Genomic DNA, 27339 nt, shown 5'->3' on the forward strand with positions numbered 1-27339 from the left:
ATGTAATGGTGGTCTGTTGTGGCTGGTGAAGCTTCAGAGAGTTGGCACTTGACTGGCTTTGAGCCACTGAGAGCCCATCATTGCCTCCCTACCCCAGTAAGGCATTGGAGAAACACCTTAGTGAATGGTTACTATTAGTGTTTACATCTTCATTTCGCATGTGAAAAATGAGCCTGGCACATAGCAAAGTCATTCTATAAATATTTATTAATTTGAATTGTGACTTACTTAAGTGGTGAAGCAAGGATTAGAACTCAGGTCACCTGTGTCCAAGTGCAGGCCTCTATATCATAGTGATTTTGGTGGGACTGAGCCGGTACCTTAGAAATACCATTGGCCCAATAGCTCGTTTCTTTCAATACACTGCAGATCACCCTTATCCCTGTGTACATTGAAGCTTTTCCTGTGTTATTTTAGAACCTGAAATAACTAGTTCTGGTCCTGATAACCACTCTTCTGAGAACTACACTTTTTTTCATTGGTAGTTAACTTCATTTAGTTCAGGATCACATACATTTCTCCTTGAAACTTCCACGAGCCCCTCTCTCTACTCACCTCTTCTGCAGCTGAAGCTGTAAAATTCCACTGCTCAGTCCACACACCCCCAGCCCCCAACTGAGCAGGCTTTTGCTGCTCCTGCAAGCTAACAAGTAAGCTGGGGAGAGTTGGGTTTATGGCATTTCAGAGCTTGAGTGGGTTTTTTTACTCATTTAACTTGAGTCCTAGCTAAACCAGCAGTGAGTGCATGGAATATTTGTTGAAAAGGCAGCGAGAGGAAGGAGGGAAGTCCTTTGTGTAAAAGTATTTTCCTCGGCTGGTCCTCCTTGATGCTGAAAGTCTGGTGCCTGACAGGAAATGATACAGACATGTTTGATAACAGAGTGACAAGAGGAAGAATCGAATTGAAAATCCCTGGCCTGGGGGAGAAGATTAGCAATCAGCTGGAAGCTCCCAGGGCAACCTGGGGATGAGAATATTATACTTAAGGAAACTTTGAGGTAGATGCGGAGGGCATCTGTCAAGAGCAATGAAAGCAGAGACAAGAATGGGAGGGGAGGAAATGAATAGCTGTGTCCATGGATGTCCTTTGGCTCCCTTGACCAGGAGTCTTTGAACTTGTGTAAAGTTTTGCTTAAGAAAATCCTTTAATGAGAGGAACCTGCAAAACCATGACTCTGGGAGTGCTAGCAATTCGCATTTTAATTGAGTTGGAGCAGCCTTCTCTTTCTCATTTTTCCTCTAGATGAACATTTCTTTATAGAATAAATGTCCTACCTGCTTCCCTAGGTTATCTGTGATATGTTGTGGGTGCTCGGGTGGGCAAGACCAGTGTTTTTTGCCTTTCTTTATGTCTCCAGAATTTAGTACATTGTCCTGGCCCTTAACAAGCTTAATGTTTGTTACTTGATTGATTGCTCAGCACTTCCTTCTGATAGTACTCCCACTTGTGGTTGAAATCCTTATTTGGCAAACATCACTGATTTGGTATCATATTGGGCTGTTTGCAGACTTCGGTGGTATATAGAGATGTGACAGAAGTCATTTAAAGTATAAGCTTCTGGAGGGAAGGGACTCTTTTTTTGTTTTTGCATCCTCAGGATGAATGCACTAGCTCAGTGCCCTATATATAGTAGGTACATAGTAAATACTAGTTAGATTGGATTAGATTGGCAGTGGTCTATGTTATATATACATTAACAAGTATATTAGAATGTACAGTTAAATTTTTTCTTGCTTTTTCGCAACATGGCTAATATGGAAATACATTTTGTATGACCACATATATAATGGGTATCATATTGCTTGTCTTCTCAATGTGGGGGAGGAGCTGGAGAGAGGGAATTTGGAACTCAGACAAATGAATGTTAAAAAAAAAAAACCCTTCTAGTTAATCAACACGTGTAATTTTAGCAATGTGTGTCTGAGAACTTATCAACTGTGCCTGCTCGGCTGGTTTCTAAAGTAAAGTGGTCAGCTTACCCAGCCAGGAGTTAGTCTGCAACCCCTATCACATGCCAGCTTCTCAGGAAAGAGCTCCACCCCCTATGCCTTAAGTTGTGATAGAAAAGCCCAGTGTAGCAAGTTACAAGGACCATTAGGGACTTGCAAGATTCACTGGCGTCAGACAGAGGCAGTAAGCGCTAAATATCAGGCTTTTCCTCTTGAAAGTTTTTAACTTGGAAGAGACAGGCTCAGTGTTGTCTTTGCCACCTCCCTGTTCCTACTCAGGAAAGTGTAAAAGGGCACTTCAATGCTTTTGTCTTAGAATACATCGAAGAGTTGTCTTCATTCTTCAGCACCTTACTGGTCGGTTTTTCCCTTGAGCAAGGCTCCATTAGCCACCCTACAAAGCAGAGTAAGCAGAGAGGATCCTTGCCCCTTCAGGATTTTACAAACTAAAGCTTAGAACCTTATCTATGGGATGATTCACATACAAAACAAAAGTGACAGCAAGCCCACAAAAACAAAAGTCGCTCCACCACATGGGAGTGTTATCTTTGCCTCTGTGTGAACTTTCTTCTGTGTGATCTAGATTGGTTTTGGGAATTGGATCAAGAAAGTAGGAATTTGATTTTTAAATCAGTCATTTCCCCTTCAATTTCCCCTGTATGGAATTTTGTCTTGTAACAAAGAAAACCAGGTAAGGAAAACTAACCAACAAAAGAACAATAATAATAATAATAATAATAATAATAATAATAATAACAGCTGATGTTTATGTAGCATTCACCGTGTGCCGGATACTGTGCTAAGAGCTTTACAAATGATATCTCATTTGATCCTCACAGTAATCCTGAGAGGTGGGTGCTATTATTCTTCCCATTTTACAGGATGAGGAAAACTGAGGCTGTGAATGGATGATATTATTATCAATAATATTAATAATACCTAACATTTGTATTACCACTTAATATGTGCCAGGCACTGTACTGATCTTTCTTGATCCTCACAACAACCTTGGGAGGTAGGTACTGTTATTATTATTGCTCTCATTTTACAGATGAGGAAACTGAGGCAAACAGAGGTGAAGCGATTTACCCAGAGTCACACAGCCTATAAGTATCGAAGTCTGGGTTTGAACTCAGGTCTTCTGACTCCAGGCCCAGCCCTCCATCCTCCTGGCTGCCCCCAAACAACCAAGTCTGACAGTGTGTCCGACAGTCCTCATTCGCCTAACAAGAAGAGCCAGGATTGGTGCTTGCCACCCTGCACTGGGTGGCCTTTTCTTTCCATCACTGCAGTCATATGCTGTTGGCCATTCTCTTGGTTCTGCTTGCTTTGTTCTTCCATCGTTTCCTGTACACAATCACGTATCCCCACTGCCCCACACCCTGTTCCAGGTAGTGGGGAAACCATACAAAGAATACAACAATCCCTACTCACAAGGGAAAACGGCAAGTCCACACAAAAGAGAACCAGTACAGTGAAGTACCGAGGAGTGAAGTGCAGGGCTGTCGTGGGGAGCCTGGAAGCAGGAAAACGAAGAGACCACAGCAGTAATCTAGGCTGGAGGTGAGGAGAACCCAAACTAGGGAGGTAACAGAGAAGAGAGAAGGGGTCAAATAGGAGAGGCACTGTAGAGGCAGGAAGAACAAGATTTGGCAGCTGATGCCAGTGAGGGAGAGTGAGGAGGTGAGGATGAGGCTGAGGTCTCCAGTAGGTCTCCAGAAGAAGCTTGAGCGGAGAAGCCTTGTGAATTCTGCCCTGATTGTTTATGTTGTGGGCTTCACCAGTGCCAAAGCCTTTTGGGAAGGGTGCTTGTAGGTGAGAAACTTAATCCGAGGTTTACATATCTCCTGGACCTGAGATTTCCTCTTGCTGATTTCTACACAATTCACTCTCTCTTGGGCTCCACCTCTGAAGGACAGAAAAAAAGATTTGTTGACAAGAACTACTCTTTTTTTTTCAAGTCTTGCACAAATGCAGATGTCTCTGAAAATGCAGCTTACAAAAAACATCTGTGCGCTGGACTCTGTTCCCACGGTGTGTTTTCTTCCTGTGCCCCCTCTTTAAAGTTGCAGATGTCTCAACTTCTCCACTTGCCTTGGTCCTAACACCACTTGCCTGTTTCCTCCTGTCTCGGGCATCATTGATGGTGGCTGTTTTTAGCTCAGTTGCAACATCCTTTCAGTAAGTCATTGCTCTCTTGTCCCTCACGTGTGTTTATTTCTACTTGTTGGTGCCTAAACGTCCTGGTTATCTTAGTGTGGGTACATAATTGCCTGATGTAAAAAAGGTGAGCTTTTTTCCACTTTATTTTTAACATCTTGTCAAGACAGCTCCCTGCCTCTGCCACAGTGACCACCAGGACCAGGCATTTTTAATGCATTTGCCAAAAGACATCTTTGGGGGAGGAGAAAAAAGGTGATGTTTCAAACATTTTTAGTATCTTTGCTTTTTTATGAAGCCTAAACTAGAGAGGACTTGCGCAGTCTGGTCTGTGGCAGCCATCTGATTTGGAGCTGGTCAGTTGCTATGTCAGGGCAGGCTCTCTGTGTCTTGTCTAACATCGTGACTCTCGCAATGCCCAGATCTCATACATGGGAAGAGTACGTTCATTTTCTCCCAATGCTGAGAGAGTAAAAGGAGTCAATATCCTGGCAAGAGAGGTCGAGGTCTCTTTACCCATTTCTGTTTAGACATCATGACCTGCTACCTTGTGCATCCTCAGACATGCCTAATGGAAGCATCCGTGAACATGGAAGGCCTTAGACCGTTTGGGGAGGTTTCCTCCATTTCCTCACTTCCTGCTCTCTGTCTAGAGCAGGGTGGGGCTGAAAGACCCTCATGCTTCATTGCAACTTGTTTTCAAGCTTTGGGAAGTGTATTTTCACCCTTGGTAGGAGAGCTCCTGCTTGCAAGTATTGGGGACTTTAGTGCAACTTGTTTAAAAGGACTTCCTTTGGCTTTTCTTCGTTATTTTCTCTGAAATGGGGCAGAAAAACACTCTGTGTTCCTCTGCCCGTTGTTAGCAAAGTTTGTGGGAGCTGCCCCAGCCAAGGAGCAAAGACCATAGAGGCCACAGGAGGAAGCAGAGACACTAAGGTGCATGTGCTGTCTTTTCCTCCTGCCCACCCAGCCCAACATTCAGGACAGGAGAAAATTGGATCTGCTGTTGGGAGTGGCTTCAAATTGTGATTGTTGCCTCCTTTCTCAAACCTGAACTAACACTTTGGGAATTTTTCTTTTTGCCATACTTCTTCTGGAGTACAGCAGAAAGCCACTGTGGGTCTTTCCCGGCCTGTCTCCAGCTCTCTGGCCCTGCAGCTCTGTAAAGGTAGTGCAGTGGCGGACGGGGACTTAGTTGGAGACATGTCTCCTCCTTTCTGAACTTACCTAAAAATGTAGAGTTAGTGAACTTGGGGAGTAAGCCATTAGTTAGTTGCCAAATAAGGCAAGAGAGTCAGATAAATCCGATCTGCAGACTCCTGGAGTGCATTTAGCACTTAGATCAGAGCAGACCCAGAAAGGCAGCTTCCCCCAGCTTCCCCAGTATCTCTTGTGCTTGTCTTCTCTCTTCCCACTGCCCCTGTCCTGGTACTAGCTGCCGGTGGCTGCATCACTGTCTTTCTGTAATCCATCCTCACCCTGATGCTGCACTAGTCTACCTTATGCATAATCTCAGTGTGTCATTCTTTTATTTAAAACCCTGAAAGGTCTCCTCACCGCCAACCGGATAGATTTCAGACTCTATGGCCTGACATTCAAGGCCCTCTTCATTCTGGTGCCAACTACAACTTTTCCAGCCTTCTTCTGCTTCCTCCTTGAACTCTTTACTCTGGCCAGAGTGGGCTACTCACCATTCCCGGCACGTCAAGCACACTCTCACCCTGACACACACACCACACAATTTTTCCTTTATGCTTAAAGTGTGCCAACCCCCACTTCATCCTATAAAGCTCCACTGGGCCAGGAGAGGCCAGCTTGAGCTTTCTCTTGCCCACATTCAGGCCTCCATAGCAGTTCTCAGCCATGTCTACACCGTGCCACTTAATCTCTCTCTCTTCCCTTTATTCCCCTCCCCCAGACTGTCTAGCTCCTTTTATGTGTGGTCTTCCCTTGTTAGAATATGAAGTCCTTGAGGAGAAGAGATTCTCTTGCTTATATGTGTATCCTGAGTGCTTAGCATAGGATGTGGCATATAGTAACCACTTCATAAATAAATACTATGACTATCTATCTATTTCTTCTATCAGGAAACCTCTACCACAGCTACTTCAACCCAAATCATCTAAGTCCAATGTTTTTGGTTACATAGCGCTACCTTTCAGTAAATCTGGGAGCCCTAGGCTAATAATAACAATGTTACCAGGCTACTGGCTTTACATATTAGCATTAGGCTAAAGAACTGTATAACTCATGAATGTACTTAGGACTGTTTCGTGTACTTGCACTGGGGCACTCCATCGCTGGTGATCCAAATTAGCTCACGTACTGCCTTCTTGGAGCCTACCAAAAGGCAGCCTGTTACTATATCAATTATCCAGCAATGTAGTGCAATTTCTGAGTTCCTCACCAGATGGTCCTGTTCTTAAGCCACAAGCCCAATAGCCATTTTGTCCCATTTTGGTCAGTTTGTAGTACAGCCTTCCTTAAAAAATCTTTAGTATCCTACCACCAACAGAGACCACTCACCCTGTTACATATCTAGGTCATTCACCCACCCTACCATTGAGGCTTCTAGCAGCAGTACTGAGCACTTTAAATCTCAAGGGCCAAGTACGGACCTTAGCTAAGGAATAATATGGAATACCACTCAAAATATGTTTTCAAACCTGAGACCTCTAGTCCTAAATTAGATCTTTACATTAGATCTGCCCTTCCCCTCTCTACGGCCGTGACCACACACACTCACACATACATTCTGGTGGGCAGCTTCCGGCCTGAAGCAAGCATGCTTCAGATCATGCAGCTTCTGGGGGTCTCACAAATTATTTTTCCCTCTTTGGGAAATGACAGAAATAAAATGGCACAGCCGCACTTGATTTGTATGATATGCCCCAGTATCAGCTGTCATGTGACCCGAAACGAGCAACCACCATTTCCCAAAATCCTTTGGCTGGCCATGTATGTTGTGCAGGCCTAGCTTATGTGACCTGATGGAGAGTGAAGTGAGCACAAAGAATAATTTCCACTACAAAATTAATGTTATAAAAATGAACAATTTTGAGGATTTTTATAAACTAATATACAAAATGAGCAGAATCAAGGGAACGGTGTATATAAAACAACACCGTAAAAACACACAGCTTTGAAAGCAGTAAGTTGTGATCGATACAGTTACCATGTGTGATTACAGAGGACCAGGCATTGGATTTAGGGTGCAGAATGAGACAAACATAGGTAGATATGAATCTGTGCTTATGTATACATATATACATACGTACATCTCCGCAACCTCAACAGCCATGGGGGGGGGGGGGGGAATTACTTGGCTCCAAATGTTTGTTGCAAGATATTTGCTCTTTTTTTCAATAGGGTAAGAAGTGGGAGGGAGAGAAAATAGATTTCTGTTCATTTAAGAGAGAAGTGTTTCTGCTATACATATGAAGTCCTGCATGTCATTAATTTTACTTTACTGTTGTACTTTGTTACAAGAGACCTCTTACAAAATGGGAGTAAAATGTAATGTTAAAAACATCAATAAAAAGGGAGGAGGGGCAGCTAGGTGGCACAGTGGATAGAGCACCAGCCTTGGATTCAAGAGGACCTGAGTTCAAATCTGGCCTCAGACACTTACTAGCTGTGTGACCCTGGGCAAGTCACTTAACCCCATTGCCTTGCCAAAAATAAATAAATAAATAAATAAATAAATGGAAGGGGGGGGGAGGGAGTAGCGAGCTATAGAAAGGAAAAATGAATGTATCCCTGTGTGTGAATGACACAGAGACCCTGTTCCAAGTGATCCTTACATATAGAGATCTTGATCACTCTCCCTGTCTCTCCCTCTCTCCCTCTCTCTCTCTCTCTCCCTCTCTCTCTCCCTCTCTCTCTCTCCCCCTCTCTCTCTCTCTCTCTTTCCCTCCCTCCCTGTCTCTGTCTCTGTCTCTCTCTCTCTCTCTCTCTCTCTCTCTCTCTCTCTCTCTCTCTCTCTCTCCCCCTCCCTCCCTCTCTCCCCTAGTTAGCACACCCAGCTCCCTGAAATTCTTAGTGCCCAGGGTATAGGAACTAGACAGAGAACCAAAGATCATGAAAATGCGGTCACTGCTTGAGTCTGTACAAGGCATCTTGGTGGGGAGGGGGAGGGGAACAAAGTCAAGAAGGGACAGACTCCCAAGAGGTAAGTGGACCAATTGCCAGGTGGTGACATTTGGAGAGAAGGCGTGTTAGGCAGGTGGCATATGGGAGACCCAAGTTGACCACTGGGGCTTGTGAAATACAGAGATTCTTGTTTGCCAGGAATATAAATGACCCTGAGGGAGAGACGTATGCTTGGATCTTTGAATCTTGGGATATCTCTGTGTCCAATGAAGACTTTTCCTCTTTCTTAAGGAAGCCTGCCTTTAATACATGGCCCAGAATGTTTGCTCACAAGTGGAAAAGTATCATCAGCTTTCTTGGTACCCAGCTGAGAGGTGTTCCCAGGTTTCCAGGGGTGGGTTTGGGACAAATTAAATACACAGAAACCCCCCCAAACATAATGTGAATACTTAGCACTGCACGTGTCCTGGAACAAGGGTTTGCAAATTCAATTCAGTTCTACACCTGTTACTTATTACATCCAAGGCAGTAGGCTGGGGGCGGTCTGTCCCTCAAGTCCTCAAGGAGCATACTTTCTACTGGGAAATACAACAGGTGCACAAGTAAACAAGGGTAAGTGAGGAAGGAGAGAATACCTTGCATATATATAATAGACTCTTAATAAATGCTGTTAAATTGCACTCTGGGACTTTGGGAAGACTTCACTTAGGAGGATCCTTGGAAGAAGAGGCTTTTGAGAGGAAGACATGAAAAGGAGAATTCATTCTAGCTGAGGGGGGTTGGGCTTGTGCCTCTGTACAGGGATCAGACATGGAGGGTCAAGTCAGGGGGCTAGTTTGGCTGAAGCTTGAATGGGAAAAATGAAGCAATGTGAACTAAATCAGGAAAGGTAGATTAGAATCAGATTGTGAAGGGGTTAGATAGCAAGCTGGGGAATTTGTTTTTGTTTTATTCTAGAGGCAATACAGAGCCTGAAGGTTTTTGAGCTGGGAATAACATACTTAGACCTGTGCCTTAAGAGGATTAAATTGGCCATGGGTAAAGGGTAGATAGGAGAGACAGAAGCCTGGAAGTTGGAAGACCAATGAGAAGGTTTTTACAGCAGTCTAGAGAGAGTTGATAAGGGCTGGAGTTGGAGTGATGGCAGCAGGAGGGCAGAGAAAGTGGCCTGGTAACTGACTGTATGAGCTAGTGGAGGAGAACAAGAAAATGGGGGACCATCAGCACATAGAGAAATGTTTGGGAAGGATGGCTTTAGTGGAGTTCTCTTTTGAATGTGTCAAATTTGAAATGTATCAATATGTCCAGGAGGCAACTAACAATGAAAGATTGGAGTTTGATATGTAAATTGAGGAATATAGATAGATAGATAGGTATAGATAGATATGCAAATATGATAATAACCCATTGGAGCAGAAAAAATGGAGGGTGAGGAGAATGAGAAGTAGGCCCAGAACAGAGCCCTAGGGAACACACTATATGGGTAGGAGATGAGTGATACAGATTTAAGAGTGGTTAGGCAGGTAGGAGAAACAAGAAAGCAGAGTCACAGCCAAAAGTGCAGAAACATCAAGGAGGAAGAGGAGGATGAGAAAGGCCATCCTGTTTAGCATTTAAGATCATTGGTAATCTAGGATTGGGAAATTTCAGCTGAGCTCAGAGTCAGAAGTCTGGCATTGAGGAGTGAATGGATGGTAGAGACAGTGGAAATCATACTGCATTTGTTGTTAGGTGACATGGATTCCTTTGAAACATCACTTAGCCCCTCTGGACCTCAATTTACTCATCTGCAAAATGAAGGGACTAGATGAGCTGACCTGTAAGATCCTTTCCAGGTCCAAATCTTTTATGTACATGTAAGCAGTTGGGTAAAGGATTCTTTCTTGTTATCTACTGAGGAGCTTTAGAGAGAGTTGGCACCCTTGGGTTGTGAGTACAGAGTTCACTCACAGGTGTGGCTGGTGAGTCCTGGGTGGGGTAGTAGCTTGGATGGGCCCTCAATCACAGCCCGCAAACCCTCTAGAAGAATGAAACAGTTCCTTGTGGGCAGGGAGTTTTTCATTTTGTCTTTGTATCTCCATCTGTAGCACACAGTAGGCCCTTAATAAGCCACATCTTAGCTGTGAAAGGGAACAGAGCTACACTAATAGGCTGAAGGCAAAGTCAAATGAAGGGTGGGATTGTGGGCTGGGCTTGGAAGAAGACATCAGATAGGGTGAAACTGAAGATGAGAATAGGACCAGTCCTGGAGGATCTGGGCCGTGGCAGGACTGAAGGCTCAAGTCAGGGGGCTGGCATTGGCAGAGAAGGGCTACCTCTTCTTCAGAGGTGAGAATAAAGGAAGAGGGCTGAGTGAACTTGGACTGGGGCGGGGGTGAAGTTATGGAGCAGAGGAGATGAATGGACAAACAAGCATTTATTAAGTACCTACTTCATTAAGCCAGCCACTTTGCCAAGCCCTGGGGAGACAAATATATAAAGGAAAATGCCTGTTGTCACAGAGCTTACCTTTTAGCGTGGTAGATAGTAAGTACATATAAGTATAAAGATAATAAGCACAAATAAATACAAGGCAGTTAAGGAGGAAGGTGAGAGAGTTCATGCTGGGTAGTTTTGGATTTCTCACTACAGTAGATGACAGCTAAGGGGCTGCCTTTGGAGGCTTTAGGAGAAAAGGGGTTTGGGACAGTCAACGAGGGGAATAGGATGGAGAGTGAATCAAGGGAAAATGCCATGAATTTTAGCTCTTCTAGCAGTATGAGTGTAAGGCAGGATCCAGAACTGAGGATTATAGGCAAGTGGGGGGGGTGGTGGAAGACAGCTCATGGTTGAATTGGTCAGCTAGGGAATCAAGACTGTTGAGGGAGTAAGTGAAGCTGGGACGGTGGGGGGTGGTGAACTGTGAGAACAGGGAAGGATAGTGGGACTAGGTGAGAATGAAGAATAGGTTTAATAGGAGTGAGGCAGAGGTAGGGAGGAGGTTTTCATTAGAGGGAATTTCAGAATTCAAAATCATGGCTAAGCTAGGGCATTACTGTTTCTGTGGGTGGCTGAATTAGAGTGAAATTGTAGATTGAGGGATCATCAATATGTGTAGTGAGGACCTACATGTGAGGGCAGGAGTTACGAGAGAGGGAGAAAATGAGAGGGAGCATCCGGTGGGCCCCAGCCTGGATGATGTAGATGGAGGAGAGGTTGCTGAGTGATAGGAAGTAAAATGAGGAGCAAGCTTTGGTGTGCCTTCCCTCCCACCTTGGCCAGTGTGTTGGGGAAGTATTTTCCAGAGAGAGTCTTATACTCATGAGCACAAATGGATAGGAAAAAAGTGTAGAAAGAAGAGGTCTAGAAGGATGGGAAGTTTCTTAACAGAGCGTTGGAGAATTGCCGAAGGAGCTTAGGGCTTTCATCTTCCAGGGTCCTGAGATGATAAGGGCAATGTTTGTTGGGGGATGGCCTAGAGGATGACAAGGGACCAGAGAAAGTTTGAACCAAAGGTCTGGGTGCCCTGGGCTTAGTTGGAACGCAAATGCTCCCAACTCAGAAGCTACATCCCAAGATGCCAACGGATGGGGCACACCCAGAAGATATATATTTACACACATATTTATTTGGCTCTGTGTCAGTCCTGGTGTCCCTGGCTCTGATCCTTTGGGTATCTTCCCCCTTGTCCAAGGCCCTAGATGGGGTGGTAGCCAGAATTCTGCCCAAAGTCCTAGATGTGTTCATATGATAAAATAGCTTTAAAAATTCACATGCCTGCCTTGGGTTTAAGATGTCAGGCAGTGAACCTAAAGAAGATCAGGCAGCAGGCCCAAAGCTGTTTCATGTTCTGTTTTCACACGCTGTTCCCCTGGCTGTGATTTCTGGGCATGAGAGCCTTTGGAAGAGTGCTTGCTCCATGTAAATAAGTTACAGAAGTAACACTAGACTTGGCTTCAGGGTACCTGTGCTGCATCCTAGCTTGCATGCTAGCTAGCCTGTCTGAGCCTCAGTGCCTTCATCTTTTTTTTTATTAAAATTAAATTTTATTTTTTTAAATCAACAATACTCCTTTACCTCCCCAACTGAAAAAGAAAATAAAACCCATGGTGCAAAATAATTCAGTAAAACAAATTCCTGCATTGGCCACATTCAAAAACATCTGTCAGTCGAATCCATTAGCTGTCTGTCAGGAGGTGGGCAGAATGTTTCATCATGAGTCCCCTGGAATTGTAGTTGATCATTACATTGATCAGAATACCTGAGCCTTTTAAAGCTGCCTTCACAGGACTGTTCTGTACACCGTACAAACCAGTCCCCTGACTCTGCTCACCTCAGTCTGCATCAGTTCACACAAATCTTCCCAGGCTTCTCTGAGACTGTCACTTCCATCATTTCTTACAGTCACATCTATATGCAGTAATTTGGTCAGCCATTCTCCAGCTGGTGAATTTTGTCTTATTTGCCACAACAAAAAAAGAGCTGCTATATCTTTATACATCCTTAGTTAGAGTTTGTTTTACTTAGGACAAATCCCTCCCTTAATCTGCCTCTTGTTTCCTGTTAAGTGAAATGTATTTCTGTACCAAATTGTGTGTGTGTGTGTGTGTGTGTGTGTGTTCTTCCCTCCTTTGACAAGTTCAGATGAGAGTGAGGTTCAACATGTTGTGGGAATATTTTTTTCTGGTGTAACAGTCTGAGTTTTGGTGATGACTGTGGTGCTAGGTTGAGGGATAAATTTCTGGTTTAGTTCATTCATAGCACACACTTGATTGAAGCTCCACGCTATAGGTCAAGTATAAAGAAATGAAGTTATCTAGCTGAGAATGCGCTTACTCAATGTCTTTGGCCCACAGTTTAAAATCTGGCTTGAATTCCAGTGGAGGTCTGTTCTGAACACCTGGAAATGCTGCTGTTGAATCAAGTGAGCCAAATGACCCTTTAAAGGCTGTGTGGCCTTTCTGCCTTGCTCTCCTTTAACTTTTCTCCCAGCTTCATGTGAATATGGGGCCAGGCTAATGTTTGGTTTCTTGGTAACCAGCACGCCCAGCCTTTTAAATATTGGACGAGTGCTCTTTAGGTCATTTACATTTTGGTCCATGCCCCTTCTAAGCATACCCCTTTGGAAGAGAAAGCATTTAAATTTAGAGTGTGGTGCCACGGGACTGAGGGGTTTTGTTAATTTAGCCTGTGAGGGAATTAGGCTGAGACAGACTTGTAGGGGCCTAGAAACAGAGCCCTAAGCTCTGTTTTCATAGAATTTATTTGGGAGGAAAAGTTCATAGATTCAGAGCATCATAGATTTATAGTTGGAAAAGGGACCTTAGAGATAGCCTAGCCTAACCTCCTATTATAGATGAGGAGAAAGCCACAGATCTGAAGTGCCTTGCCCAAGGTCATAGAGTTATTAAATAGAGCAGATCAGAGGTGAAGACTCTGGCCTGAGCCCTGGGTCCAGTATGCTTCCCACTTACTGTTCCACCCTGGCTCCAAGGCCAGCTCCTTTCTTGGGCACCAGAAGTTTTGTTATTTTATGTTGAAGGCAGACTGTTTTAGATTAACGTTTAAAGGGAAAGGGCACAAAAATCATCCCTGAGACTGGCATGAAATTGCTTATTAGATGAGGATAGGTCTGTCCCCAAGTCTTTCTACAAAGCCTGAACATTATCTTTAAAACAAATATCACCAAATATAAGCTAGGACAAACATCACTCAAGCTTTTGCTCCTTAAATGGATTATCCGGCTGTCCTAGAGTAATGCACATCCCTATACAGAGGTTATGGAGTGTTTCAGAGGACTAGTACCTCTGATGTCACCTTTTACCCAGCCCTCACCTGTGGCTCCAAGAAGCTGGAGCATGTGCAGTGGCCACACCTCAGTAAAACTCCTGGCAGACAGGCTAAACCAGGTTAAAAGGTTCAAACCCATTAGTGAGTTAGGGGGAGATCTACCTCAAACATGTGAAGACTTCCCTCCAGCAGAATGGCCACATAAGAACAATTCTAACAGCCATGAAGCAGGTGCTGTAGAGCACTTAGAGCTTGGTCAGACATTGAAGATGCCAGTGTTATTCACTGAATCCCAGGCCATTGCCAGTCGTACTGACTTTTGTCCCGCCACTGAACTTTGATGACTCCAAGAGAGAAGTGAGGTTGACAGCTTTGTGCAGTGCTGCCTCACCTAAATCCAGTTCACGCTCGAGTCGACATCACCCGTGATGTCATTGGTTCCCTTGGAAATGAAGTACAAACAACAGCAGCGCAGTCCTCAGGATCAGAGAATAAGCCAAAAAGATCTCTGAGCAGCCGATAGAGATGTCACAGAAGCCGTCCGCCAAAGCTCCAGGGAGGCCCTCTTGCCCTTCATGGAGACATGCAGCTCAGAGGAGTAGTGCCCCGGTGCCATCCACTTACCAGCAAACTTTTACACCTGCAGCAAGTTAAAGGCAGCAGGTTTGAAGGAAAGTGAGGGGGAGGGTGGAGAGTCTGCTTCAGATAGGCCAAAGGACAGTCAACTGCAAAAGAAGAGACACCTCAAATGGCCCCAAGCCCCTTGGTACAGGGGGAAGGAGCCTGATGCGCGGCTCCCCCTGCCCCGTACATGAGGGCATCGTTGTTGGACAGCACAGGGCAGAAACTGACCTGGATTTTAATGACGCTGCATCCCCAAGAAGAGAGCAGACGAGGTTCCCTGTGTGTTACTTTAGTCCACATTGGTAAAGATCGTAAAGCAAGTTTGATGCTTAAGCAGGCAGATTGTCAGTCATCTGAAAAATGTGGCTAGTTTTAACAGTTCTTTGTATCCACAGTGATATACTGCTTGACTTTATTGAACAGTTCTCTGAAGATTGTGTAAGTAGTGTGTCCCATTGTAGCATCGAGCGATCATTTAATAATAGGCACTGCCCTCAAGGAGCTCACAGTCCAATGGAACTATGGTCAGGAGCTATGGATGGTAATGTCTCTCCCACCCACCTGGTTCTTGCCTGTAGTCACTGTTCAAAAAATGGTTATTGGACGTTGGAGAAGCAACACCTGATAGTGCCAAGAGGTGCAACAGCTGAAGGATCTCATTATGTCTTTAACAATGTAGAATGTGGGCTCCCAGAGCCTTGGGGAAAAGAACCTGCACTGAGGTCTGAGGGGATGTGGTCTTAAGCCCCTAGGGGTGCAGGGCCATGGCACTGTGCAGCAAAGTGATCTGGAGTATGAGGTCAGGACCCAGACTAGAGGTGGGCTGGTTCTGTGATTGGTGCCCATGTCCTGGCCCTCTGGTGAGCTCTGGGCATAGTGCTGCCCCTTCAGAGTATCTTCTTGGGAACTGGGATCCTAGGTATAACTTAGAAAACATTTATTAAGTATCTCCTACCTTGGAGCACTGTTCCTGGAGAGAGACAGAGACAAAGAGACAGAGAGAGAGAGAGAGAAAGCTTAAATAAAACATCATAGTTTACAGCCTAATAGACTATAAATAACTTCTCAAGCTGATGTCCCTGGATGTATGGCAAAGAGGTTTAGTTTGGGGGCAAAAAGATGCAGGTCTTATTGCCAGGAAGAGGATAATGTTTGAGTTTGACTTGCCGTGGTAGTAATCTGGACTCCTTTAGGGATTGCCAGAATCTAGTGTGCTCACAGCCCGGAGGTGTGATTGACAACTGGAGCCAGGTTTCATACATCAAGGCCCCATTGATTGTTTCTCTCCATTTTTGGTTTGATTTGGCCAATCTTTTTGCAGTAGATCTTGGTACAGCATTGGTTGCCAGCTTTGTGTTTACCTGTGCTGTTAAAAGGACACATTTCTATGGAAGGAAGATGAGCGGTCCTTTGACCTGTAGAAGCTTCTTTATTATCCAAACTGTTTTTCTGTGATTTGATCACACTTACTTGAGAAGCTAATTCTCTTTATACTTAGTGAAATTTGTTGATAGAGAACTGCCCTGGCAGGTTGTAGCTAAAGATAAAATATTAGCATGGGTGGAGAATGTTGTTTGTTTTGATTGTGTGTGTGTTTTTAGTTGTTTGTTTTAGATCTGACCTGAGATCTTAAAATTCATTTAAATTAACAGCTTCTAATGTCACCATCATGGAAGTTTGAGAGATATTCTATTTTAGAAAAAAAAAAGACTTTTTAAAAAGATGGAAAACCTTGAAAGGTACAAATGTTGGAACCAGTTTGGAAAAATGATAATAGTTTGTACTTCTGAAGGTTCTTTCCAACTCTAAGATCCTCTGATTCCAAGGAGGTCATACAAAATGTTATTTACAAAACTTAGGCTTGGAGAGGTTAAGCACTGCCCATTGTTACCCAGCTAGTAAATGTTGAGCCTTTATAGGAACCCAGACTGTCTGACTCCAGGACCCCAAGTCTTTCTGAGTGCATCAGATTTCCTTTCACTTCGTAGGATCAGTTTAGTTGCAGAGGGAGGCTACAGTTGAACAGATGGACAGGTAGATGTTTGGGTGTACTCTTAGATTGGGGTCTTGTGCCCCTTCTCCTGCAGTGATATCTTAATGTTGTCTTGAACTCATGATGTCTCCAGTTTTCTGTGACTGTTACAATGCAGGGGAAGCAGCTGGGATTTAAAGGGGTCATGTTGAGAGAAGAGCGAGCCCTGGCCCCTGAAGCCAGGCAGGGCACCTGGCTGCAGGTCCAGCCTCAGACTTATTCACTGTGACCCTGCACAGGCCTCAGTGGTGGAGCCTAGAGATAGACTTTAAAGGGCCTGTGGTGATCATCTGACCCAAGCCCCTGGTTTTACAGAGAAGGAAACTGAGGCCCAGAAAGATGAAGGGCCATGCCCCAGGAGTACCAGAGCTGGCATGTGAACCCAGACCTTCTAGACAGCTGCAAGGTGGGTGGGCTTTTCCTTTGTTCTTGAAGAGGACCAAGATGACACCATTATGTTAGAGTCAAGGTACAGTGCATCTGACTGTGACTGAGCAGACCCACACAAGCTCAGAAGACTAGACCACAAGTCGGGCACAAGTAGTCCGTGTGAATATTTGGGGTGGATTCTCTAAATGTGCACATTTCGCATTTCTCATAGAGCACAACCCCTTCTCTGATGTGGGCATGCCATGCTGGGCAGTCCTGTGCCAGTGTCTCCCATGTCATGCAATCAATTCCAAACTTCTTGAGACCTTGAGAGTGTCCTTGTATCGCTTCTTCTGACCACCATGTGAGGGCTTGCCTTGTGTGAGTTCTCCATAAAATAGTCTTAGGCAAGTGTACATTTGGCACTAGAACACTGTGGGCAGCCCATCAGAGTTTCACTCCCTGCAACAGAGTTTGAATGTTTGGCAATTTAGTTCAAGAAGGGACCTCAGTATCTGGTACCTTATCTTGCCAGGTGATCTTCAGAATCTTCCTAAAACAATTCAAAAAGAAGCAATTCAGTTTCCTGGCATGGCGCAGGTATACTGTCCAGGTTTTCACAGGCATACAACAATGAGGTCAGCACAGTGTCTCTATAGACCTTCAGTTTGGTAGTCAGTCTGATATCTCTTCTCTCCCACACTTTCCTTCGGAGCCTTCCAAACACTGAGCTGCGAGATGAGTTATTATTGAAGGGTATGCCCCTGGTCATTTTCTCTGGGTAAATGAACAAGAGTTGGGAAGGATCTGTGTGTGTGAGGGGGAATCTGGTGTGTGCCTGGTAAAATGACTTTGAAATCTTCCTTTCAAGAACATTCTCCTTTAAAACTAAAGCATAACAGCTGAACTGATGCAGAAATCAAATTCCAAATAAACAGCCACCTCACCTTATGCAATGAGATGCTCTTTCCGACAACTTGTTTGTGGGAGATATTGTGCAAATTGTGGCTTCAGGCAGAAAACCAAATCAGTCTGCCTCAGAGTTTAGCATTGCAGGCATTGCTGGCTTGAAAATCTCCAGGTTCTCCTTTTCTGTCCAGATAGAGGCCCAACAGAGACTGGAGTCAGTGCAGCTTCCAAACTTGTCCACCTGCTAGTCATGAAGCATCACTCTCCACGTTCCTCCAGCTTCATTTTCACCTCAGCAAGTTAAGAAAAAGGGTCATGACTAACAACACTATTCTAGGCATCACTGAGTATGTTTCAAAGATACAAAGATTTGGATCTTGGTATGGCTGTAACATGAGCTTTATCAGTGGAATAAAGTTCTAGCCACATGTGCAGGCCATGTATTTGATAAGCTATATTTCCCTCTGTTATAGATTAAGAACTACTACTGCAGTACCCATTCACTCATTAATTCTTTTACTGCTCACCAAATACTGCCCCAACTCTCAAAGAACCAAGTGGGTAAAGAGGAACAAGGCTCTTAGATCTGCACAGCTGTCTTTACCACCCAGGCCCTCAGCTGCTACCACCCATCCGTAGCCCTCCAGTGACCACGTTTTCCAAACCAGTACATGTTCTGAAGAATTAATGAATGAAAAACCATTGGTTAAGCACTTTCTCTGTGTAAAACAGTATACTAAGCCCTGGGGATACAAAAAGCTAGACAGCCCCTGCCCTCAAGGAACTCCCATTCTAGTACGAGAAACAACATATGTAGGAAGTTACAGCTGCTGGTCAGATAGAAAAGCCCACTAATCCTTAGCATGCAACTGCAAAGCAGATGGTAATGCATCATCAGAGAGGGGGAGAGAGAGAGAGAGAGAGAGAGAGAGAGAGAGAGAGAGAGAGAGAGAGAGAGAGAGAGAGAGAGAGAGAGAGTTGTGTAAAAGGACAGCCCTTTTGCAAAGCCCAATTAAAATAATGTGTCTTAAAATCAGAACTGTCCTAGGAAAAAAAGGAATTTGTTATAGTCACCATACTACATTCCCTTTCCTCAGCTCCCTCCCTACATTCGATCTTTTCTATCTGTGGTCCTGACTTAAAAAGAGGAGTGTGAAAAATTGAGGGATGAGTTTGGACCCTCTTGACCTATAACCTACTGCTGCTCACCCCCATTCCCTCATTTTCTTTGATGGGGACTATGTTGAATGTCACTGTGCTTTTGTCTCTTGGGACAATAAGTTCTCCAACGTATTTTCCCATAACTCTAGTCCGTAATGATTTTTAGCACAGCCAGTATCTAATAAGCACGTCCCATAGAAAGGAATAGATCTTTTTCAACCGCACTAACATTTAAAGCTCTGTAGTATTTTTCTGCTCCTCCAAATTGGAAAGATAATATTGTAAATGCCTTACATATCATTTTCTCATCATATCTACTCTTTCCCAAGAGAAAACAGCTATTTAAGAAGGATGCAGGGTTTTTTTAATGAAATGATAACTCCGAGTCCTTTAGATGCTCTTACATTCGTCCTTTTCTCAACCTGCAAGTTATGGGTCTTAAGTCCTCTGGTGTTTATATTTATTTGTCTTCCACATCTGAGGCCATTTAGAAATGATGCCCTCATCTGAGCCAGGCTCTGTGGAGTAAACTAGAGAAGACTTTGCATATTCATGAACTAGGCCTAAAGGAAATTTAAAAAATTTGAAAAATTGAGGACCCTGGACACCTGCTTTTTTTAAGAGACTGACATAAAGAAATTATGTTTTTGTCAGTTGGCTTTCTCCAGAGACAGCTGTTGAGGAAGACTGGCATTTTCACAAATGCAGCTAGGACTGTTAAGGCAAGAAACATGAAGATTTTTGTCCTCCTGCTAAAAATGTGTGATTATTCATTGTTCTGTCATTTCAGTCATGTCCAACTGTTCAAATCTGGGGTTTTCTTGGTAAAGATACTAGAGCAGTTTGCTGTTTTCTTCTCCAGCTCATTTGACAGATGAGCAAACTGAGGCAAACAGGGTGAAATGACTTGCTCAGGGTCACATGGCTAGTAAGTGTCTGAGGCTGTATGTAAACTCAGGTCTTCCTGACTGCAGGCCCAGTACTCTATCCACCGTTATCACCTGGCTGCCCCAAAATGTGTGATAGATTCTCATAATAATAATATCTCCCTGTACAAAAAGTGTCAGGTTGCTTACTGGACCATGAACTTCTTGAGGGTGAGGGCCTCTTCACCTTGTCTTGGTAGCCTGGATTTGGTCTGACAGTGCCTTCCCTCATGGAATATACTCAATAAATAATGGTTGAGTTGGACTTGGTCTACCTAAAAAAGTTTAATAGAAGAGACTTTAAAAAAAAAAACTGGCCCTGAGCAAACTCAGGGCTGAGTGTTCTCTAAATGGAAAAGCAATTTCTACTGTCTGCATCGAAAAGGACACTATTGACCCGCCATTCAAAAGTCAACCAACATTTTATTAGACACCCACCATCTGCAAAGTGCTGGAGAGAAAGCAGTTGGAGGGGGAAAGGTCAAGGGTGCAGGGGATCAATTGGATGAGTTCTTGGAAGTGTTCATGGGAATGGTGATTTACTGCTGAGGTTAAGCATTCTCTAACCTGATCCTTCCTGTAGCCAAAAGCAAGCATTGGTGGGTTGACTGGTCAGGGTTAGGTAGATGATGTACTCCTTTTTTTCCCCTCATGAAAATGAAATCCTGGTACCTTTTTTTGAAAAAGAGTATTAGTGGAGCCCAACATTGTATTGGCAGAGAAGTCTGTTACTAAAGAAAAAAAATTAAATCCTAACATATATATTGGATTCATTTAAAGTATAGTGCATTTTATTATCACAAAATGTCAAAAGCCAGAAATTTAGGCCTCAAATTGACCTTTGGCCTGAGGATTAGTAGCAAGAAGAGGCAGCTGGGTAGAGAGCTATGGGCTGGAGTCCATTGGACCTGAGTTCAAATGTGGCCTCAGATACTTACTAGCTACATAAATCTGGGCAAGTCACTTAATCTCTGTCTGCCTCAGTTTCCTCAACTATAAAATGGGGATAATAATTATACCTAACTCTCAAGGTTATTGTAAGGATCATATGAGATCAGATATGTACAGCACTTAACACAGGACCTGGCACGTTGTAGGTGCCTAAATAAATTGTGTTTCCTTCCTCCCTATCTGCTCCTGACAGTGGATTCAAGCTTTCAGTTGGTGTCTTGAATGAATTTGTGTCCAATGTCCCTTTGTAGAAATAAAGAGGGATTTGATTTGCTGGAATCCCAAGTGCCCAAAGTTATTATTCTGCTGGTGATGAAGTTTGATTTTGTCTTCAAAATTATTTTCATTTCATAAAGCAAAATAGTTGTCTTGGTGGAAATGTAAATTTCGTTTCCTGTCTGTGGTGTGCTGGCTTCATCCTGTCACTCAGACATTTTGTTTTGAGTTGTTCCCGTAATGTAAGTGAAACACAGTGACCCACACAACAGGATGACGTGTGCACCCCACAGATGTAACAAGAGACACATTTTGTGCAACAAACCACAAAAGCTCAAGGCTTTATTTAAAAATGAAAACAAAACAAATCAAGACTTCCCTGCAACTTGCTCGCCAATTCAGGGGAATAGCATTGTCTGTGAATTTGGAGATGGGCTTCAATTTCTCCATGTGGGTATTATCTCACAGAGTTATTTTCACTCTTAGCTCTGTTTGATAAAAAGGTTAAACTCAGCCAACAAGGCTCGTCTCATAATAACCATGTGGGAAAGGCAGCATAAGATCAGGAGACTCGCACAGACGCCTTGGCCTCTCTGCCTCACAGCCTCCTAGTACAGAAAGGAAGGTTCATGAAGCCCCCTCCCAGGAGGGCAGTTATGAGGAAGGCACTTTGTAAGTGTTCACACTAAAGAGGAGCTGCTGCCTCTGCTCAGATGTTCATTTCCCTTTTATTTGCTTTCCTGAGCTGGTTCCATCAGAGAGTCATGTTTTCTGGCCCCTTCATATGGGGATGAATGTATACGCGGATGCTCCCCTGGAGCCTAGGTTTTCAGTCTCACAGAAGACTGAGATGATGAGGCCTTTTGGCATTGCCTTTTTTAAAGTTTTTGCTAGCTTTTTCTTAATATCACTTTTATTTCTAAATATATCTCTTCTCCCTTTTTTCCCCAAGAAAACCAACCTTTATAACCAAGAATTTAAGAGTGAAAAAACCTGAGCAGCTTAACGAAACAAAAGTCCCTCCCACCTCTCTGCATCATTTTTTTTTTCATGTTTTGAAGGCCTAAGACTTCTTATACGTATTGGTGAACAAGTACTTGCAGGTCGTGGTCTGCCTAGAAATGCCTGTTGTGAATAGTGCCCTGGCTGGGGGATCAGGGAAACTCTGAGCTTGTCTCCCCCTGCCACAAACTCGCTTTGTGATCTGGGCCCAGTCACTCCACTTCTACAGACTATATATATCTATAGATAGTTTAGTTATCTGCAGAGAACGGAGGCATTGGACTCTCAGAGATCAGCAAACTATGATGGGTCCTTCCACCTGATTTTGTAAGGCCTTCAAGCTAATTGTTTGTATTTAAAAATTCAAAAGTCATTCTTAGTGGGCAGTGGGCCCAACAGGTGGTTTGCTGACTCTCGAACTGGATGATCTCATAGACCCCTTCCAAAGCTAAAATATTACGACTCTTACCAATTAAAGTTCACCACTAGGACTACAGAATTCTCAGAGGTGCTCTTTAGAACCCTGGAGTCCAAAGACGACTTTTCAAAATCTATGTTTTTCTTGCAGCTCATAAAATAGTTAAAGCAGTATGTATACCACACAGCATCAGCCATGTGAGAGAGAGCCCACAAGCCCCTTTTAGTGTGAGTGACCACTCTCAGATAGCAGCCCCTTCAAAAGTCTGAAGGCTTGGTGTGTATATAATTATGATGGGTTTTTTCCATCCTACCGACTTCATATTCACTAAGTATACCTTGAGTAGATGGCATTTGTGTGGTATTATGTTTGAATTGAAACACTTATCTAGAAAGTAAGACTGCATGAAAAAGGCTTGTCTTTTTAAAGAGTCCTGGCCTTGGAGTCAGAAGATTCAGAGTCCCACCTTCAAAACTTAAAGCTGTGTGACCAAGTCACTTCCCATCTCAAAGCCTCAGTCTCCTCATCTGCAAAGTGGGGATGATAATAATGATACCTCATCACTGGATTATGAGAAAAGTACATGGTAAACCTTAAAGCACTCTGCAGATGACAGCTTGCATTACTGTTCCTCTGTTGCTTGGTGCTGGGCATGGATCACCACTGTAGAGAGTATGTCTCTAAAGCAACTCTTGTTTTCTATTCATTAATTTCTTGCATCTAAATCTGCTTTAATCCAGTTTCTCCCTTTTGATTTTTCCCTGTAGCATCAGCGAAAGTTTCCTCACTGTGAAAGGTGCAGCCCTCTTCCTACCACGGGGAAATGGGTCATCCACACCAAGAATCAGTCACAGGCGCAACAAGCATGCAGGTAAAGCAGCGCCCTGTCCTCCTCGGTCGCCTTGCCCCTTCCAGGCTTCTCTAGCTATTCTGCAGTAATGGCAGGAAATGTGGAGAGCAGTCTCATGGGATGGAGCTTCTCCTTTGGAATCACAGGATCTGAGGGATGGCAGGAACTCCATTTCATTCTTGCCCTGGATAATTGACCGAATTGTCCTTATTGAGCTGAAATTGCCTTCCTGCCCCTACGGGACCAAGCCAAAGATGCCTCAGGGGGTGTGTTCCCTTAAGATTCTGGGAAAACCAAAGGCTTTTGAAACTCTGGACTTGAGCATATAATTTTCACCTCCAAACAAAAGCCCTTAAAATTATTTCTGTCTAGGGTGAGTGAGTGCAAACTACTCTAGCCCACTAGATCTAGCTAGCACTAGACCTCACTAGCCACATCCCAGCAAAAATCCACCAGGAAACCAGGAGTTCCTTGCCCTGTGGCACCCCTGCTCCCCACCTGGTACAACCACACTCTGGATCTGACCTCGAGAGACTGCATACGCCCCTAAGCCACCAGTGAATGCACTCAACACTGGGCCTGAGCTTTCCTGGCTGGTAGAGAAATGAGTGACAGCTCACTAACCCTCTGTGTAGGTGTCCCCTTCGCACCCTATCCAGCATCTGCCGGGAAAGTAGGCCCTTGTGGGGCACCCTGCTGTCTGCTCTCCCTCCTGTCATTCCCCTGTGGGGGTCCTCTGGACTCTTGTTCTGGAGCTGCCGTTGGAACTGGCAGAAGTCACACAGTCCAACAGCCCACTGCCCCACACCAAACTCTTTGGCCTGGTCACCTCTTAACTGCCTAAAGGTGATGTGCCCCCATGTTAGAATATAATCTCCTGGAGGTCAAGAGCTGCCTCACTTGGCTATTTGTTTTCCCAGCACCTAGTACAGTGCCTGGCACATAATAGGTACTTAATAAATAAATGGTGTTTCTTTCATCCACGTTTTCTAATGCTGGTACAGAGAAAATAAGAAATAAAAAAGCAAGCACACTTAAGGTTCTCATGACATCAAGGCTTGTTCTAAGACAAATTAAAATACAGATTAATCTAATACAAATTAAAAGTTCTTTAAGATAATTCCATTAAACCTCTCCCTGTAATCCTAGATATGTACATTCCCAAAAAAGATTCATTTAACAAACACGATGTGCCTGCTATGTGCAAGGTACAAAGGAACATACAAGCTAACTAAGTAAGACATGTCTGCCTGCCCTCACAGAGCTTACAAGAGACAGGACATGTAGGTAAGAGTCTCTAACTGAATGCAAAGAAACTGAATGATTAGTTGAAGGATAATTTATAAGGAACACTCATTTGTCCAAACTTGAATTTTGAGAGTGATTGTGGTAGAAAGAGGATCAGAAGGTATAGATTTGAACCCTGGCTCTAATTACTTACCAAATGTGAGAAATTCACTTTTATTCTGAGCTAGTCCATTAAATGGAGATAATATCCTGCTGTCTATTTTGCAAGGTTGTTAGGAGGAAAATAGTATATAACTTAGTCACAGTCATTTATTACTTGTCTGACCAAAGGGCAAGTCACTTAACTTTTCTGAACCTGGTTCCTCATCAGTAAAGTGAGATTAGACTAGGTGGTCTCTGACGTCCCTTTCATTGCTCTAGTATCCTGTAAGCTGTGAGCTTTTTTTTTTTTCTATATATCGGGTTTGCTTAAAGTAAGGTACATCTGAAGTCTTGTAACAAAGAGTAATTCATATTAAGTGAGAAACTTTGTATATGAATTCAAGGAAAATTTAAAGAAAAGGAGGCTGTTGAGGGTGGGGCATGTCAGGAAGCCAATCTGCCTACCATGCCCACTTTTTAAAGATCTTTTGGAAAATGTCAGCTTGAGAACAGTGGTCAGACATGATGGCCCAAGCTGGTCTGCTGGAAAGAAGTTGTTACTCATTGTGACAGTTGTGGTCATTTATGGTCTCCAGGAATGGAAGAAGTTGTGAATGCGGGAAGGGAGCAAACCACACTAAAGACCTCCAGTAGGTCGGAGGTCAAACCCTGAAATACCGGATCCCATTGAAGCTATAACTGACTCAAGGATCTTGGGCATCTTAGGGGCAGTGGTGCCACTCTCCTGTGATGCCATGTGGAGTTGTAATCAATCAGGTCAGTGATGACATTGTCCTTACACAGCAAATCTCAAGCCAGGGAAGCATTTTAACACAGTAAGGAATAGGGTGGCTGAGGGCAACCTTTTTTATCCATCTGCCCTCAGATTTTAAAAACCCTAAGACTTTTCTTTGCTGCCCCTTACTAGGGAGGAACTAGCCCTAGCAAGGCTCCTTATGTCAGAGTGATGTTGGGTATTCATCTTGTACAGTACAAGGAAGAAAGAGAAAGTATTGCTTGCAGTCCAGCCCCTCTGAATGAGTTGTTCAGAGGATCTGTCTCTTTGTGGGGTCAGCGGCTTTTAAAGCTCCTAGCCCTAGCTGGCCTTTTTTTCTTTTGCCTAAACTTCCTCAAACAACTTCAGTCCAGGTTTCCACTTGACTTTTAGTGATTCAGCTTTTTCCTTTACTAAATAAAAAAGCAGGGGCTGGGGGAAGGAAGAGAGTGGAGAGAAAAGGAGGAAGAGATTTGGAACCAGTTGAATGAGCTTGATTTGTGATCTGGACCAGAACAGATCAGGCCCTGTCAGTATAAATACCAGCTCCCAGTGACTGACACCTTCTGGAGCCAGCCAGCCCAATTCATGTTAATTAGTGGGCTGATGATGCTTGCAGATTCACAAACAACCCTTGTACCATCAAGATATCTGCAGACCTCTAATAACGTGGAAAAGGGATTATGCTTCTTGTGCTGCCTCCTTATAGTCAGAGGAGGAAATGTGTTGAATCCATTCCTGTCTACATTTGAATATTCAAATACTTCATCAAATAGATGATCAAAAAGGATTGTGCCTATTAACATTGGGAAGAGAAAGCAGACATGGTCAGGGTTGTAAAAATTTCTGGTCTGTTGAAATTTACCTACTGGCAGCAGCAAATGGAATTTTAAAAGGGTGAGAAGGGCATCCCAGCTGCCCCCAGAGCCACGTCCTTTCTGGTCTGCCCCCTCTGTCTCTGGCAGTGCAGGAAGGGAGGTGAATTCCAGAACGTGGGCAGCTCCTTTTCAGGGGGACATTTCCCTGTGCCCATTGCTCTCAGAAGCCTTATTACCCTAGGGACTAGAGCTACTTGTCTACCTCCTTTCCATCCTTCATGTGATTTGACTGTATCATTGTGCCAAAGAATGATCGAAATACATGATAAAGCATTTATTAAACACCTACTATGTACCAGGTGCTCTTTAAGGCACTCTACAAAAGTGATTCCCCTCCTGGTAGTCCCTCCCCACACTGGTTAACGTTGGAGCAGCTGCAGAGGCCTCCCCTGACAGGATACAGTATGGAACGAAGCAAGAAGAACTGTTAATGCTTGACCTCCCCAGCCCAGTTCCTGCTGAGGAGTCTTGAGGTGTATGGTGAAATCAGATGGGGCTGGGCTGCCCTGCTCAGTCTCTCCGTGCTGCTTTGGAAACTTCAGTTCCCAGACTAGTTGATATTTCGTGGAGTTTTGCTGGAATCCTTTGTTGTGTTTTGTTTTGAATTCTTTGTTATAAGAGATGCCTTGATGAAGGGATATGTTCATAAAGGAAGAGAATATAAAAACAAAAGAGATTTTTAAAAATTTTTCAGAAGAAGGTTAAAAGACTGTATATTGGAGAGAGTGCTAGTGGCCATCACTGAAATGAAGGGAAATAGAATAAAATGCTTACAAATAATCTCCTTTCCCCTCCTCACCTCAAAAAAATTCCTGACTAAATGACCCTCAAAAAGCACCCAGAAAGAGAAGTGCGTTGGGCAGCGTGC

General features: G+C 43.8%; 1 protein-coding gene across 5 annotated transcripts in view; it reads left to right on the top strand.

The window, feature by feature from the left end:
* SSH2 (slingshot protein phosphatase 2) overlaps nucleotides 1–27339 on the top strand; it is a 255357-nt gene that overhangs the window by 171132 nt on the left and 56886 nt on the right. For 4 of the 5 annotated variants that reach the window (XM_020963302.2, XM_020963303.2, XM_078154775.1 and 1 more), the window contains one exon: nucleotides 23347–23450. In XM_020963302.2, the coding sequence (XP_020818961.1) occupies nucleotides 23347–23450 (104 nt within the window). Of the gene's footprint in view, nucleotides 1–23346; nucleotides 23451–27339 lie in introns of those variants that run through there. The other variant, XM_078154776.1, reaches the window with a different exon arrangement.

Source organism: Phascolarctos cinereus, unplaced genomic scaffold, assembly GCF_003287225.1.
Source record: "Phascolarctos cinereus isolate Bilbo 61053 unplaced genomic scaffold, phaCin_HiC Scaffold_5;HRSCAF=322, whole genome shotgun sequence".
In the NCBI taxonomy this organism is placed as follows: domain Eukaryota; kingdom Metazoa; phylum Chordata; class Mammalia; order Diprotodontia; family Phascolarctidae; genus Phascolarctos; species Phascolarctos cinereus.